General features: G+C 38.4%; 2 protein-coding genes across 2 annotated transcripts; both read right to left on the bottom strand.

Moving 5' to 3' along the window:
* On the bottom strand, positions 1-6,840 carry LOC129258849 (tubulin alpha-1 chain-like). The gene is made up of 3 exons (XM_064098606.1): positions 6,678-6,840; positions 2,371-2,593; positions 1-1,700 (listed from the first exon to the last, which is right to left on the bottom strand). The coding sequence occupies exons 1-3, from the start codon at positions 6,678-6,680 to the stop codon at positions 568-570; spliced, it is 1,359 nt and encodes a 452-aa protein (XP_063954676.1). The 5' UTR covers positions 6,681-6,840; the 3' UTR covers positions 1-567.
* A 1,971-nt stretch (positions 6,841-8,811) lies between these two features.
* LOC129258850 (tubulin alpha-1 chain) lies at positions 8,812-12,683 on the bottom strand. The gene is made up of 3 exons (XM_054897086.2): positions 12,410-12,683; positions 11,526-11,748; positions 8,812-10,178 (listed from the first exon to the last, which is right to left on the bottom strand). The coding sequence occupies exons 1-3, from the start codon at positions 12,410-12,412 to the stop codon at positions 9,046-9,048; spliced, it is 1,359 nt and encodes a 452-aa protein (XP_054753061.1). The 5' UTR covers positions 12,413-12,683; the 3' UTR covers positions 8,812-9,045.

Genomic DNA, 12,683 nt, shown 5'->3' with positions numbered 1-12,683 from the left:
TTTTGGGATGATAGCCTTTTTTTTTTTTTTTTTTGCTTGTCAAATTAATTTTTTCGAAATGACCTTGAATTTGGGGTGATAACTTTTTTTTTTTTTTTTTGCTTGTCAAATTTTCCAGCCCCTTGTCCCCCCTACCTTTTGGGAGAGATTTCCGCCCCTGAACACGGGTAAGTTTTCCTGAAAGAGAATGCAGTTGCCAATCCGGTCAACAAGTTAAAGAACAATTGAAAAATTATTTTGCCCAAAGTGTTACCGAAAGAGAGAACACATCTTTTTCAGGACTACCTACACAGTGATTCCACAAATTTCATCCTTTCATAATAATGGACTTAAAAATTCAGAACTTATGAAATCGCAATGTCCCTAGTATTCTTACATTTACATGGGTCCTTAGAAATGATTAAAAAGTGTTTAATTCGGATTGTTTTTAATAAGTTTTCTCTCCCGATTTGAGGGCGAAAATCGCATTTTTCCTAATAGGTAGGCCTATGGTTTAATCTTAAAAATCATTTGGTTGTGTAGGATATTACATTACACTGACAAAATGGGCAACGGGTGAGTATGCAGTTAGTATTCTTCATCTGCTTCCTCCTCTTCCTGTGCATCAACAGAATCAACACCGACTTCTTCGTAGTCCTTCTCGAGAGCAGCCAAATCCTCACGAGCCTCAGAGAACTCTCCTTCCTCCATACCCTCTCCGACGTACCAATGGACGAAGGCACGCTTGGCGTACATCAGATCGAACTTGTGGTCGAGACGAGCCCATGCTTCTGCAACTGCGGTGGTGTTGCTCAACATGCAGACGGCACGCTGAACCTTGGCGAGATCACCACCAGGGACGACGGTGGGTGGCTGGTAGTTGATTCCGACCTTGAAGCCAGTTGGACACCAGTCGACGAACTGGATGGTACGCTTGGTCTTGATGGTAGCAATGGCGGCGTTGACATCCTTGGGCACGACATCACCACGGTAAAGAAGACAGCAAGCCATATATTTCCCATGACGGGGATCGCATTTGACCATCTGGTTGGCAGGCTCGAAGCAGGCGTTAGTGATCTCTGCGACGGTCAGCTGCTCATGGTAGGCCTTCTCAGCAGAGATGACTGGGGCATAGGTAGCCAGAGGGAAATGGATACGTGGGTATGGCACCAAGTTGGTCTGGAACTCTGTTAGGTCAACATTGAGAGCGCCATCAAACCGTAGAGAAGCAGTGATAGAGGAGACGATCTGGCCGATGAGACGGTTCAGGTTGGTGTAGGAAGGTCGCTCGATGTCAAGGTTACGTCTGCAGATATCGTAGATTGCCTCGTTGTCGACCATGAAGGCACAGTCGGAGTGCTCTAGTGTGGTGTGAGTTGTGAGAACCGAGTTGTAGGGTTCGACAACAGCTGTGGAAATCTGCGGTGCAGGGTAGACGGCGAACTCGAGCTTGGACTTCTTTCCATAGTCGACGGAGAGACGTTCCATCAACAGAGAGGTGAAACCAGAGCCGGTGCCACCACCGAAGCTGTGGAAGATGAGGAATCCCTGGAGACCTGTGCACTGGTCAGCCAGCTTCCTGATGCGATCCAAAACTTGGTCAATTAGTTCCTTACCGACCGTGTAGTGACCACGGGCGTAGTTGTTGGCAGCATCCTCCTTGCCGGTGATCAGCTGCTCAGGGTGGAAGAGCTGACGGTATGTACCAGTACGAACCTCATCTGAACAAAAAAACAAAATAGATGACAAAGAAAAAGTTTGAAAAAAATCTTTGAAATAGACATCTCTGAAAATGCTGAAAATAAACTTCTTAAATTTCTGGTAGTACATTCATTTCAATTTCAAACGGCTTAACAATTTACTCCTCTAAAACGATCTTGGCTTTTTGATGACTGGATTTACGATTTTGTATTTCATAATTGATTGAGCTCGCTATAAACCGAAATGATTTTTTTTTCTCCCTGTGGAAGAGGATGAGGGAGGCTTCCGAAAACTTGGAACGATTTTTGTTTAAAATTAGCAACGCATGAAATAAGATGTTTTGATTATACATAGTGAAATGATGTGCATTGGAAATCAATTATAAATCAGCGTTTATCTTATCGTCTTCACTTTATTTCAACCAATGCAGTCTTTATCAAGGGTTTCTATTAATAAATATACCAGTCAATCCCGCGCGACTATAATAGGCATACATAGATAATTGGAGGCCAACGTGTGATTAAAAAGTTGGGGAAAATGAGACCAGTTACTGACAGTGATTGCAGAATGGTAGAACTCCTTTTTAAATTGAACTTTTGCGGTATATACAGATGACGCAATTTAGACATGTCGTTAGGCAGAGTAAGATCCAACAGGACAAAAAAATGTTTATGTCGACGTAATACCTACCCACAACAGACGGTTCGAGATCGACGAACACTGCACGGGGGACGTGCTTGCCAGCTCCTGTCTCACTGAAGAATGTGTTGAAGGAGTCATCACCACCTCCGATGGTCTTATCTGAGGGCATCTGACCATCAGGCTGGATGCCGTGCTCAAGGCAGTACAACTCCCAGCAGGCGTTGCCCATCTGGACTCCGGCTTGGCCGATATGGACTGAGATACATTCACGCTAGATATAAAATTAAAAATTATTTACTTTTTTTAAGATTGATGAGCTATTGACATTTTCAAATTTCCATGTAAAAAAAATAAATAAAATTGTATAAACAGGGGGGGGGGGGTGGTAGTACTCGGTATTTATTACGTTGGGCCTTACAGTTTCAACAAGCCATCCGCATGCGGTGACAACATGTACTGTTCATCACCTCCAGAGGGCACTGTTTACTCAGTCTTGACAGATTAATTGATCAAGGCTCTTTATAGATGGTCCGGGTTGAAAATACTTATATCTAAATAAATTTAGTAAAATTCACAGAGCAAAATGCTGAAATTTTCATCCAAATCGGATAACAACTAACAAAGTTATTGAATTTTAAAGATTTGCATTATTCCGGTGAAACATTTCTAGGCATGTCTTCATGAATATTCATTAGGTGGGGTGATGTCATATCCTCACTTCTTCTTTTGGATTTAATTATATAAAATTAGGTTTATTCAAAATTTTTCTACCAAGAACTATAACGATTGGATTGACAACCGATTAAGTGCATTGCCACAACTCATTTCATAATGGAGAGACATCATTTACACATGTATGAAACTAGCTCCTCAATGATGTGGAGCTCATTCGGCATCTCGCAACGAAATCTAACACAATTTTAATTTCAGCCCAGTTGACACTGTAGAGAATTACATTGGTGACATAATTTGAGGATATGAAATTGAAATTGATGAAGAAATGACATAGAAGCATTTTTTGTGATCTATGAATACATTTCATATAAATTAAGCATAAATAATTTTCTAGTCAAAATTTCTAAACTCTGAAGAACCTTGGTGAACCTCATGTAGCTCTCAGATGGAACAAAAATAATCAAAATCAATCAAAAATAAATAAGTATTTTTGTGAGTTTTGAAAATATATGAATAAATTAGCATATTTAATGAGCTTCAAAGTTCAAAATTCTGTGTTGAAATTTTGTATCTCCACCTCAAGCTATCATATAAAGCAAACAAAATTGAAATTGATCAATAAATGAAGAATTTTTTTTTGTGTGATATATGAATAAACTTTGCATAAATTAGCATAAATAATTTTCTAGACAAAATTTCAAAATATTTGTGTACAAGTTTGGTGAACCTCATGAAGTTCTACCAGATGGAAGAAAAAAAATCAAAATCGGTCAACAATTAAAGAAGCATTTTATGTGAATTAAAAAAAACACGCATAAATTAGCATATTCAATGAGTTTCAAAATTCTGTGAAGAAATTTTGAATCCCCTACCTAATGCTATCATATAAAGCAAACATAATTGAAATCAGACTTGAAATGACGAAGAAGAAGCATTTTGACATTCAGTCAACAAATAAAGAGACATTTTCTGTGAATTATGAATTTCGCATGAATTAGCATAAATAATTTTCTACTCCAAATTTAAAAACTGTGTAAAATTTTGGTGAACCTCATAAAGCTCTATCAGATGGAAGAAAAAAAAATCAAAATCGGTCAACAAATAAAGAAGAAGCATTTTATGAGAATTTTCAAAATATGCATAAATTTATTTCGCATAAATTAGCATAAAAATTGTTCTACTCAAAATTTCAAAAATATGTGTAGAAGTTTGGTGAACCTCATAAAGCTCTACCAGATGGAAGCAAAAAATTAAAAATTCACAACAAATGAAGAAGCATTTGTTGTGAATTTTGAAAAATGCGCATAAATTAGCATGTTTAATGAGTTTTAAAATTCTGTGTAGAAGTTTTGAATCCCCTACCTAGTGCTATCATATAAGGCAAACAGAATTGAAATCGGACTTGAAATGGCGAAAAAGAAGCATTTTGAAATTGTGGACGGACGAAAGACGACGGACGCCACGCCACAAGCTCATCTGGCCCTTCGGGCCGGATGAGCTAAAAATGAAAGAATTATGATTTCATGTATAAGAAAAATAAAAGTGGGGATGCGACATCATCAGCCCACCTAATAAATATTCATGACGATGTGCATATGACTGTGTTCACAAAATATTGATATTGTAGCTTCTTTCTTTATTTTTAAAGGGATGGTCCGGGCTGGAAATATTTATATATTAATACATAGAGTAGAATTCACTGAGCAAAAATTTCCTCAAAATCAGATAACAAATAATAAAGTTATTGAAATTTAAAGTTTAGCAATATTTTGTGAAAACAGTCGTCATGAATATTCATAGGTGGGCTGATGATGTCACATTCCTACTTTCCGTTTTCTTATGTTATATTACATAAAATCATATTTGTTTCATTATTTCATACTTGTGTGAATAATATATTTCCCTTATAATGAAATAAGTTGCAGTAATAAATATCTAATGCACTAAATCAGTTGTCAATCCATTTTTTTTTAGTTCTTGGGGAAAAATATTTGAATAAACCTAATTTCTTATAATAAAATACAAAAGAACAAGTGGGGATATGACATCATCAGCCCACCTAATGAATATTCATGACGACTGTTTCCACAAAATATTGCCAAACTTTAAACTTCAATAACTTTAATTGTTATCCGTTTTTGATGAAATTTTCGGCATTTTGCTCAGTGAATTCTACTCTATTCATTAAGCTATAAAATACTTTCAGCCCGGACCATCCCTTACAGTAAAGAAATATCCTAAAATAGGCTAAAAACTTTCCATAATTATTTTTCATTCTATCCTTCTTTTATACTATGTTTTTTCGTATTTTTCTTCTATAAGCCAGTTCGTAGTTCCTTTCTGCGCATGATCAAAATATTCTGCGCATGATCAGAGGAAGGTCATTTGTACTAAAGTGACATGGTGGTTTAAAATCTAATCAGATAAGCACCAACTTTGATTTCTTGATTATTCATATATTCTTTTGAATTGTGTTTATCATGTACATCCACAAAAAACAACAATGCGTCCATGACGAACGACTGGTATTTCACAGTTTGCCAAGCTAGTACATTGTGCAACATGCTATGATATGCATTCAAAGTAGGAATGCAACAAATACCTTCGTAAAGTGTTCATTTGTGTGCTATTCTAGTCACCTGGTCTATTCAATTTCTTCATCCTGCTATGTAAGGCATGCTTACGTAATATCTTGCTTTGAAATCTGCCCATCATAATGAAAGAAATGAAAGGTCATTTGACCAAAATTGTCCCTGAAGTAACTACGAACTGGTCTATTCTGCTTTCAACTCTTATAAGTTATAACACTAGACAAAATCAAGGACGCGATTACCCCCCCCCCCCCCCTCCCCACCCAAACACCCGCTCGTGCATATCACAATCAAAAGCGAGCACCACTCCTTTATACACACGAAACCACGCACGTGGCCGTCGCAGATGCCGCCAGACTACCTGTACATGTAACATATACACCACGTCATATATTTTGTTTGCGTGCACACTATACTGTATTTCATGCGTAACCACCCAACCCATATCAGGTGAACACACAGACACTCGGCACTGACTCAATCCTCACAACAAAAAAAACCCTGAACAATCTGCCGAAATATTTAAAACGATTGTGGTCTCTTGCACTCTACTCTACATCGTGGTTTGCATTGAGAGTTTGGACTTCGATTCTCGAGCTTTCAGATGCTCCAGTGGATTCGAGAGGAACACAAATCCGGCACGAATCCTTTGTCCTCCGTCAAATATCCCGCCCTTTCAAAGTGTGACCTTTGGCTGTCGTCCAGACGATGGTCGAGTACACATTTTTTTTTTTCTTTACACGTAAAAAATGGCGATATCCAAATTTGATGATTTTTGGCTTCACTTATATCATTGAAGAAAACGCGTGATTCATCAAGACGTCATTTCAGGTACTGCATAATAAGGTATCCATGGATCATTTGAATATGCATGTACAATAGAAAATGTAAGCTTCCACTAAAAATGATGACAAATATATTTTGCTTGGCCGCGCATACTGCATTGAAACTGAAAGTCTGAATGTCGCAATCGCACAACTTCGGAAGATTCCCGGGGAAATAATTTGTAATTCAAGATTATAAATCAACTGTGGTAATAATTATTTACATTAGTTTATGAGAGAAAGAGATGAATATAATTCCGCTTACCATGTTGGAGTTTTTCTTGTTTCTGTATGTATAAAAGAGTAACAATCGGTTGATCACAGGCTTGCTCACGGCGGTGATGTGTCGTCAGCAACCAAATGAATGAAACCGTAGTTGGTTAGCGTGGGTTTATATACCAGCTGATGTACAGTGGGTGGATGCATTTAACATTTCCTAGTCTTTCGAGGGGCTTAAAAATAGACCCCGTTGCTATTGGAGATGTTTAAATACCAAATATGTTATAATTCAATAATGTTCCATAATTAAGTTTCATTTGTGGCCTAAGGCCTGTATGTTTTGTATCATTTCGTCATAATATAGACTTGAGAATGGTCTATTTCAGAAACAGTATACCGCATCAATTCTTAATTGATTTGGTATACAGTTTCGATTAATCAAACTACATTTCCGCGCCCTTGTCATCGGCGAGCGCAAACAAGGAGTATGCGTCATATTTTAAGTGTAAATTTCTAGAGTACAATCATATGCAGGTTAGTGTGAGTTTCAAGAAAAGGGGTGTGGGCCCGGTGTGGGCCGGGGGTGGGGGGGGAACAATCGTCGAATTGTGAATGATAGCAGGGCTGCCTTGTAAAGCAGGCCTCAGACTACCCTGCTTTTTATAAAGAAAACATCATATGAATGAATAAATATATTGAATTGAATTGAATTGAATTTATTCAAACCAGTCAAAGGAGAACAAAATACAAACAAAATAAATGGTTACATTATAAAGAACTAAAACAAATGACAGGTTTGGGACCCCAAAGAAGCACAGCTTGTAAATAAGATATCCCTCATGAGAAATATTCCTACTTAATGACATCGACGATGTTCTACTGGGATAATATCAAACGTGTGAATAAAGATAAAATGTGAACAAATTGAATAGTGAATGAATAACTGAATAAATTGTAATGCGAACAAAATGAGCAAATGAGTCTAATACATTGAACCTAATGATGATAAGAAAAATTAAAGAAAAAGACCGCTTATTATAGTAGATTCATGGATATGGAGTATGGGAAGACAAGCACAAGAAAGTACAGCGGTGGCCCGAGTCATGTCCGTACGCAGCGGGGGAGGGGAGGATTTTGAGAAAAGCTCGCTCCCTCAGTTTCGAGTTTTTCCAAAAAAAATCATGCGTCCTGTCCCCCCCCCCCCGCAAAAAAATCCGGTGTGCGGCCATGGCCGGGGTCAGATTTTTTGTGTGTAATATAAATCCAGTTTAAAGTGTATAAGCGGAGCTTTTCATGCTCCGTGTGTTTTGGGGTAGGCCTAATAAAACAAAAACATCAAGAGCATGCTTAATTCCTGCAATAAGACTCTTTGTATTTTGGTAATTCACTATTAATTTAACATTAATTAGACAGATGCCTAAGTTGTGTTATTAATATATCAGATTGGCCTTTATAGTAATAAACCTGCAAAACAACCGGAGTCCTTTCGCTGGGCAATCGAATTAAAAGTTTCAGCTAATGACCACTCATGACTGGCAGCTATTAATTGCTGTCACAATCATTATCACCAACAACGTCATTTTCTCATCTTCATCTTCTCTTTCTTCTTCTTCTTCTCCTCCTCCTCCTTTTTGTATTCTTTGCCTCCACCTCCTCCTCGGTCTTCTTCTTCTCTATCTTCCTGTTCTCTTTTTTCTTCTCCTCCTTCTTTTCATATTCTTTTCTTCCTCTTTCTTCTTCCATGTCTTCTTCTTTTTCTTCTTTACCTTCGTCACCATCTTCTCCTCCCATTCTCTTCTTCTTCTTCCTCTTCTGTTCCTTCTTCTCCTTTTTTTTCTGTTTGTATTATTTTCATCCTCTTTCTTCTTCTTCCTCTTATTCCTCCTCTTCTTATTCTTTTCATTTTCCTTCTTCTTCTCCCCCTCATCTTCCTTTTTTACATTCATTACAATCACACATCAAAATACCACAACCATCATCGTCACCAAAATAATCTTCATCGATGTCATCATCATCTTTATCACCATCATCTTAGTTTCTGATATTTGAAGTGTAACATAATCATGATAATAGTGTGATGCCGATTTTCAGGCGTCTCCAAACAACATTTCGTTTAAATACCCTTAAAAAATATGGATTGGCATGACAATCTCTAAAGAAAGAAATCTTCAAAATGTGAATTTATTCATATTTTTTTTTATTTCAAAATCTCACGAAAGCATTTACTGTTAATAAATAAACTTTAAATTTTGGTGTCTCTTATTTTATTTGGCACGAAAGTAATGAAATGTTCTTGATAACCGACGGATCAAGGTGTTTACGATCAGCTTGCATAATAATGAGTTTATATTTGAGAGTTGGTTTGATTGTTCAATCTAGTAGGAAACAGAGTTGTAGAATGGTTGATGGAATGTTTAATACTCGTCACCTTCTTCCTCCTCTCCTTCTGCATCGACGGAATCGACACCTACTTCTTCGTAGTCCTTCTCGAGAGCAGCCAAATCCTCACGAGCCTCAGAGAACTCTCCTTCCTCCATACCCTCTCCGACGTACCAATGGACGAAGGCACGCTTGGCGTACATCAGATCGAACTTGTGGTCGAGACGGGCCCATGCCTCGGCGATGGCTGTTGTGTTGCTCAACATGCATACGGCACGCTGAACCTTAGCAAGATCACCACCAGGAACGACGGTGGGTGGTTGGTAGTTGATACCGACCTTGAAGCCAGTTGGACACCAGTCGACGAACTGGATGGTACGCTTGGTCTTGATGGTAGCAATGGCGGCGTTGACATCCTTGGGGACGACATCACCACGGTACAGGAGACAGCAGGCCATGTACTTGCCGTGACGTGGGTCACACTTCACCATCTGGTTGGCGGGTTCGAAGCAGGCGTTGGTGATCTCGGCAACAGTCAACTGCTCGTGGTAAGCCTTTTCGGCAGAGATGACCGGAGCGTAGGTAGCGAGAGGGAAATGGATACGTGGGTAGGGCACCAAGTTGGTCTGGAATTCGGTAAGATCAACGTTGAGGGCGCCGTCGAATCTCAGGGAAGCGGTGATAGAGGAAACGATCTGGCCGATGAGACGATTCAGGTTGGTGTATGTGGGTCGCTCGATGTCAAGGTTACGACGACAGATATCGTAGATAGCCTCGTTGTCGACCATGAAGGCACAATCGGAGTGCTCTAGGGTGGTGTGAGTTGTGAGGATTGAGTTGTAAGGCTCGACGACGGCAGTAGAGATCTGGGGAGCGGGGTAGACGGCGAACTCGAGCTTGGACTTCTTTCCGTAATCGACGGAGAGACGTTCCATCAACAGAGAGGTGAAGCCAGAGCCGGTGCCACCACCGAAGCTGTGGAAGATGAGGAATCCCTGGAGACCTGTGCACTGGTCAGCCAGCTTCCTGATCCTGTCGAGGACAATATCGATCAGTTCCTTTCCGACGGTGTAGTGACCACGGGCGTAGTTGTTGGCAGCATCCTCCTTGCCGGTGATCAGCTGCTCAGGGTGGAAGAGCTGACGATAGGTACCGGTACGAACTTCATCTGGATATTTAAAGAAAAGATTGTTGGCATAGATACTATTGTCGACGTCGAGTATAAGCAGATCAGGTAACAGTCACACAGGAGGATAGATCAAAGAGGTAACGAGATTATTATCATATTCCCAATGAGAATAATTACCGACTCGCAAACGAGTTTAAAAAGTGCAGTAATAATAACAAATTCATTTCCAAATAGGTATTTCTCTTGATAAGAGAGATGATGCATACTACAACAACCAGTAGAAGTAATAAATGCAATTCTCAATCTTCCATAAATGGAAGCTGGAAATTAAAGGGGAGGTTCACCCTGAATAAATGTTTGTTTTTAAAATAGCAGAAAAAAATAATTAAGAAATATTGGTAAAGGTTTGAGGAAAAATTCATTAAAGATTCAGAAAATTATTAGAAGTTTGAGTTTTGGATTTGTGACGTCATGAACGAGCAGCTTCCACTCATGGTATGCAATATAAAATCCATGAATTTAATATTGAATGGTTCGTGATGACTTCCAACATATTATTTTCAGCTCAAATATTTCATGATCCAATCCATCCAAGTATAATTAAGATGTGTATATATATATATATATATATATATATATATTGTGTGTGTTACATGTTTGTTTATTATCAATTATTGTTGTAATTGTATTTTTATGGATTTTGTATACTGTTTTGTTGGAATGAGAAAAAATGAAACTGAAACTAAAACTTATTTTTATATCATTTTAGGAACAGGTGCGAAATGATTTGTATATTGTTATACTAAAGGTTCAATAAATATCATTTTCAATTTTCTGAGAAAATGAAATTTATTTGATTTTTTTACAATACGATATGTAGGAAAGCTGCTCACATATTACGTCACAAATCAAATAATTAAAATTCTAGTAACTTTTTTATTCTTTGATGGATTTTTCTCAAAACTTCGGCATTATTTTTTTTTTGTTATTTCTGCTTTATTCACAATATTTTCTTTTGTCAGGGTGAACTTCCCCTTTAAAGCCTGTATGCCACAAACGTTTTGAACAGCGCCATCCAACTAACTAGACTACTCTTAAAGTTACCGGATCCTCATCCAGGATGCAATGCATACTGTATTATATTCACCAGTCATATATAATTTTCCACTATTCTTAACCCAATAAAAAATCATATCACCTTATAATTAAATATAAGCTGCGTATAGTTATTGAATATGGTTTTAAGCATGTATATTTTTCCAATACTCCTAAATGTCCAACGTAAGAAATGGTTCCACCAAATCAATTACAATTCCTATATAGGTTCGTGACAGGAGTTTCAGTATCTGCAAATTTAAATAATTTTCGGGACAAAAAAAAACTTACCGACTACGGTTGGTTCGAGATCGACGAAGACGGCTCTGGGGACGTGCTTGCCAGCTCCAGTCTCACTGAAGAAGGTGTTGAAGGAGTCATCACCACCGCCGATGGTCTTGTCTGAGGGCATCTGACCATCAGGCTGGATGCCGTGCTCAAGGCAGTACAACTCCCAGCAGGCGTTACCGATCTGGACCCCGGCTTGGCCGACGTGGATAGAGATACATTCACGCTACAATGTGAAATAAATATATTGCAATATGAAAAATATACTTGTATGATATCGAATCACACTCTTAAAACAAATCAATCAAATTGACTAGATCAGGAGTCAGCTGATGGGTGCACCTGTCAGATATAACTCTGTTGGTAGTAAAATACGGCTAGAAAATAGTAATATGACCAGAATAACAGTTGAACCCAGCTGACCCAATTAACTAGTCATTTTGACTGATTTGTTTAAGAGTCGAGTGCAATACATGGTGAGCTCAACTTAGAGTTAGGTCAGTAAGTTTGGATCTTTGAAAATTAGTCTATGGATAGAGTTGGCCTATTCCTGGCTATACAAGCCACCAGACCTGGCAGATGAATTTTACAAAATAACACTACCAGTACCACCAAAACAAATGAACGGTATAACAGATTCTTTGAATCAGTTGTTCATAGCCATCATACAGAAGGATCCTAAAATGTGAGCTACGATGTACCTTAAAACTAGCAGGCAACAATCTTTAGGCAAATTCAACATCATGTGAATTTGAAGAATAGCATTGAATAATTTTTTTTTCAGAAAATACTATATAATTTGCCGCTTTCAATTCCTTAATTCGTTTGATTTGCGGGTTTTCTTCTTAATAACTTAAATGACTACATGAAATAAATAATTGACTTACCATGTTTGCAGACTTTTGTGAAGTTAGAACTTGAGATGAAAAATGATAGATCACAGCAAAATAACCAGTACTTCTCTTTCCAAGTTAAGGGTTTGGTGTTGAGAAATGAACTGCCGTAACCACGGCCGCGTCCGAGCTTATATACCCACCACCATCACCGGGTTCTGATTGGCCAGGATATTTGGAAAAGCGTTCGTTGCTAAGGTTTGTCTGTTGGTCGTTGCCAAGGACGATCCGGCCATCGTCGGCAAACAATCCGAGCTCTAGGAACTCT

This window comes from Lytechinus pictus, chromosome 4 (genome assembly GCF_037042905.1).
Source record: "Lytechinus pictus isolate F3 Inbred chromosome 4, Lp3.0, whole genome shotgun sequence".
In the NCBI taxonomy this organism is placed as follows: Eukaryota; Metazoa; Echinodermata; class Echinoidea; order Temnopleuroida; family Toxopneustidae; genus Lytechinus; species Lytechinus pictus.
The sequence above is the reverse complement of the archived record's forward strand: the minus strand, read 5'-3'. Positions and strand labels throughout refer to the sequence as shown.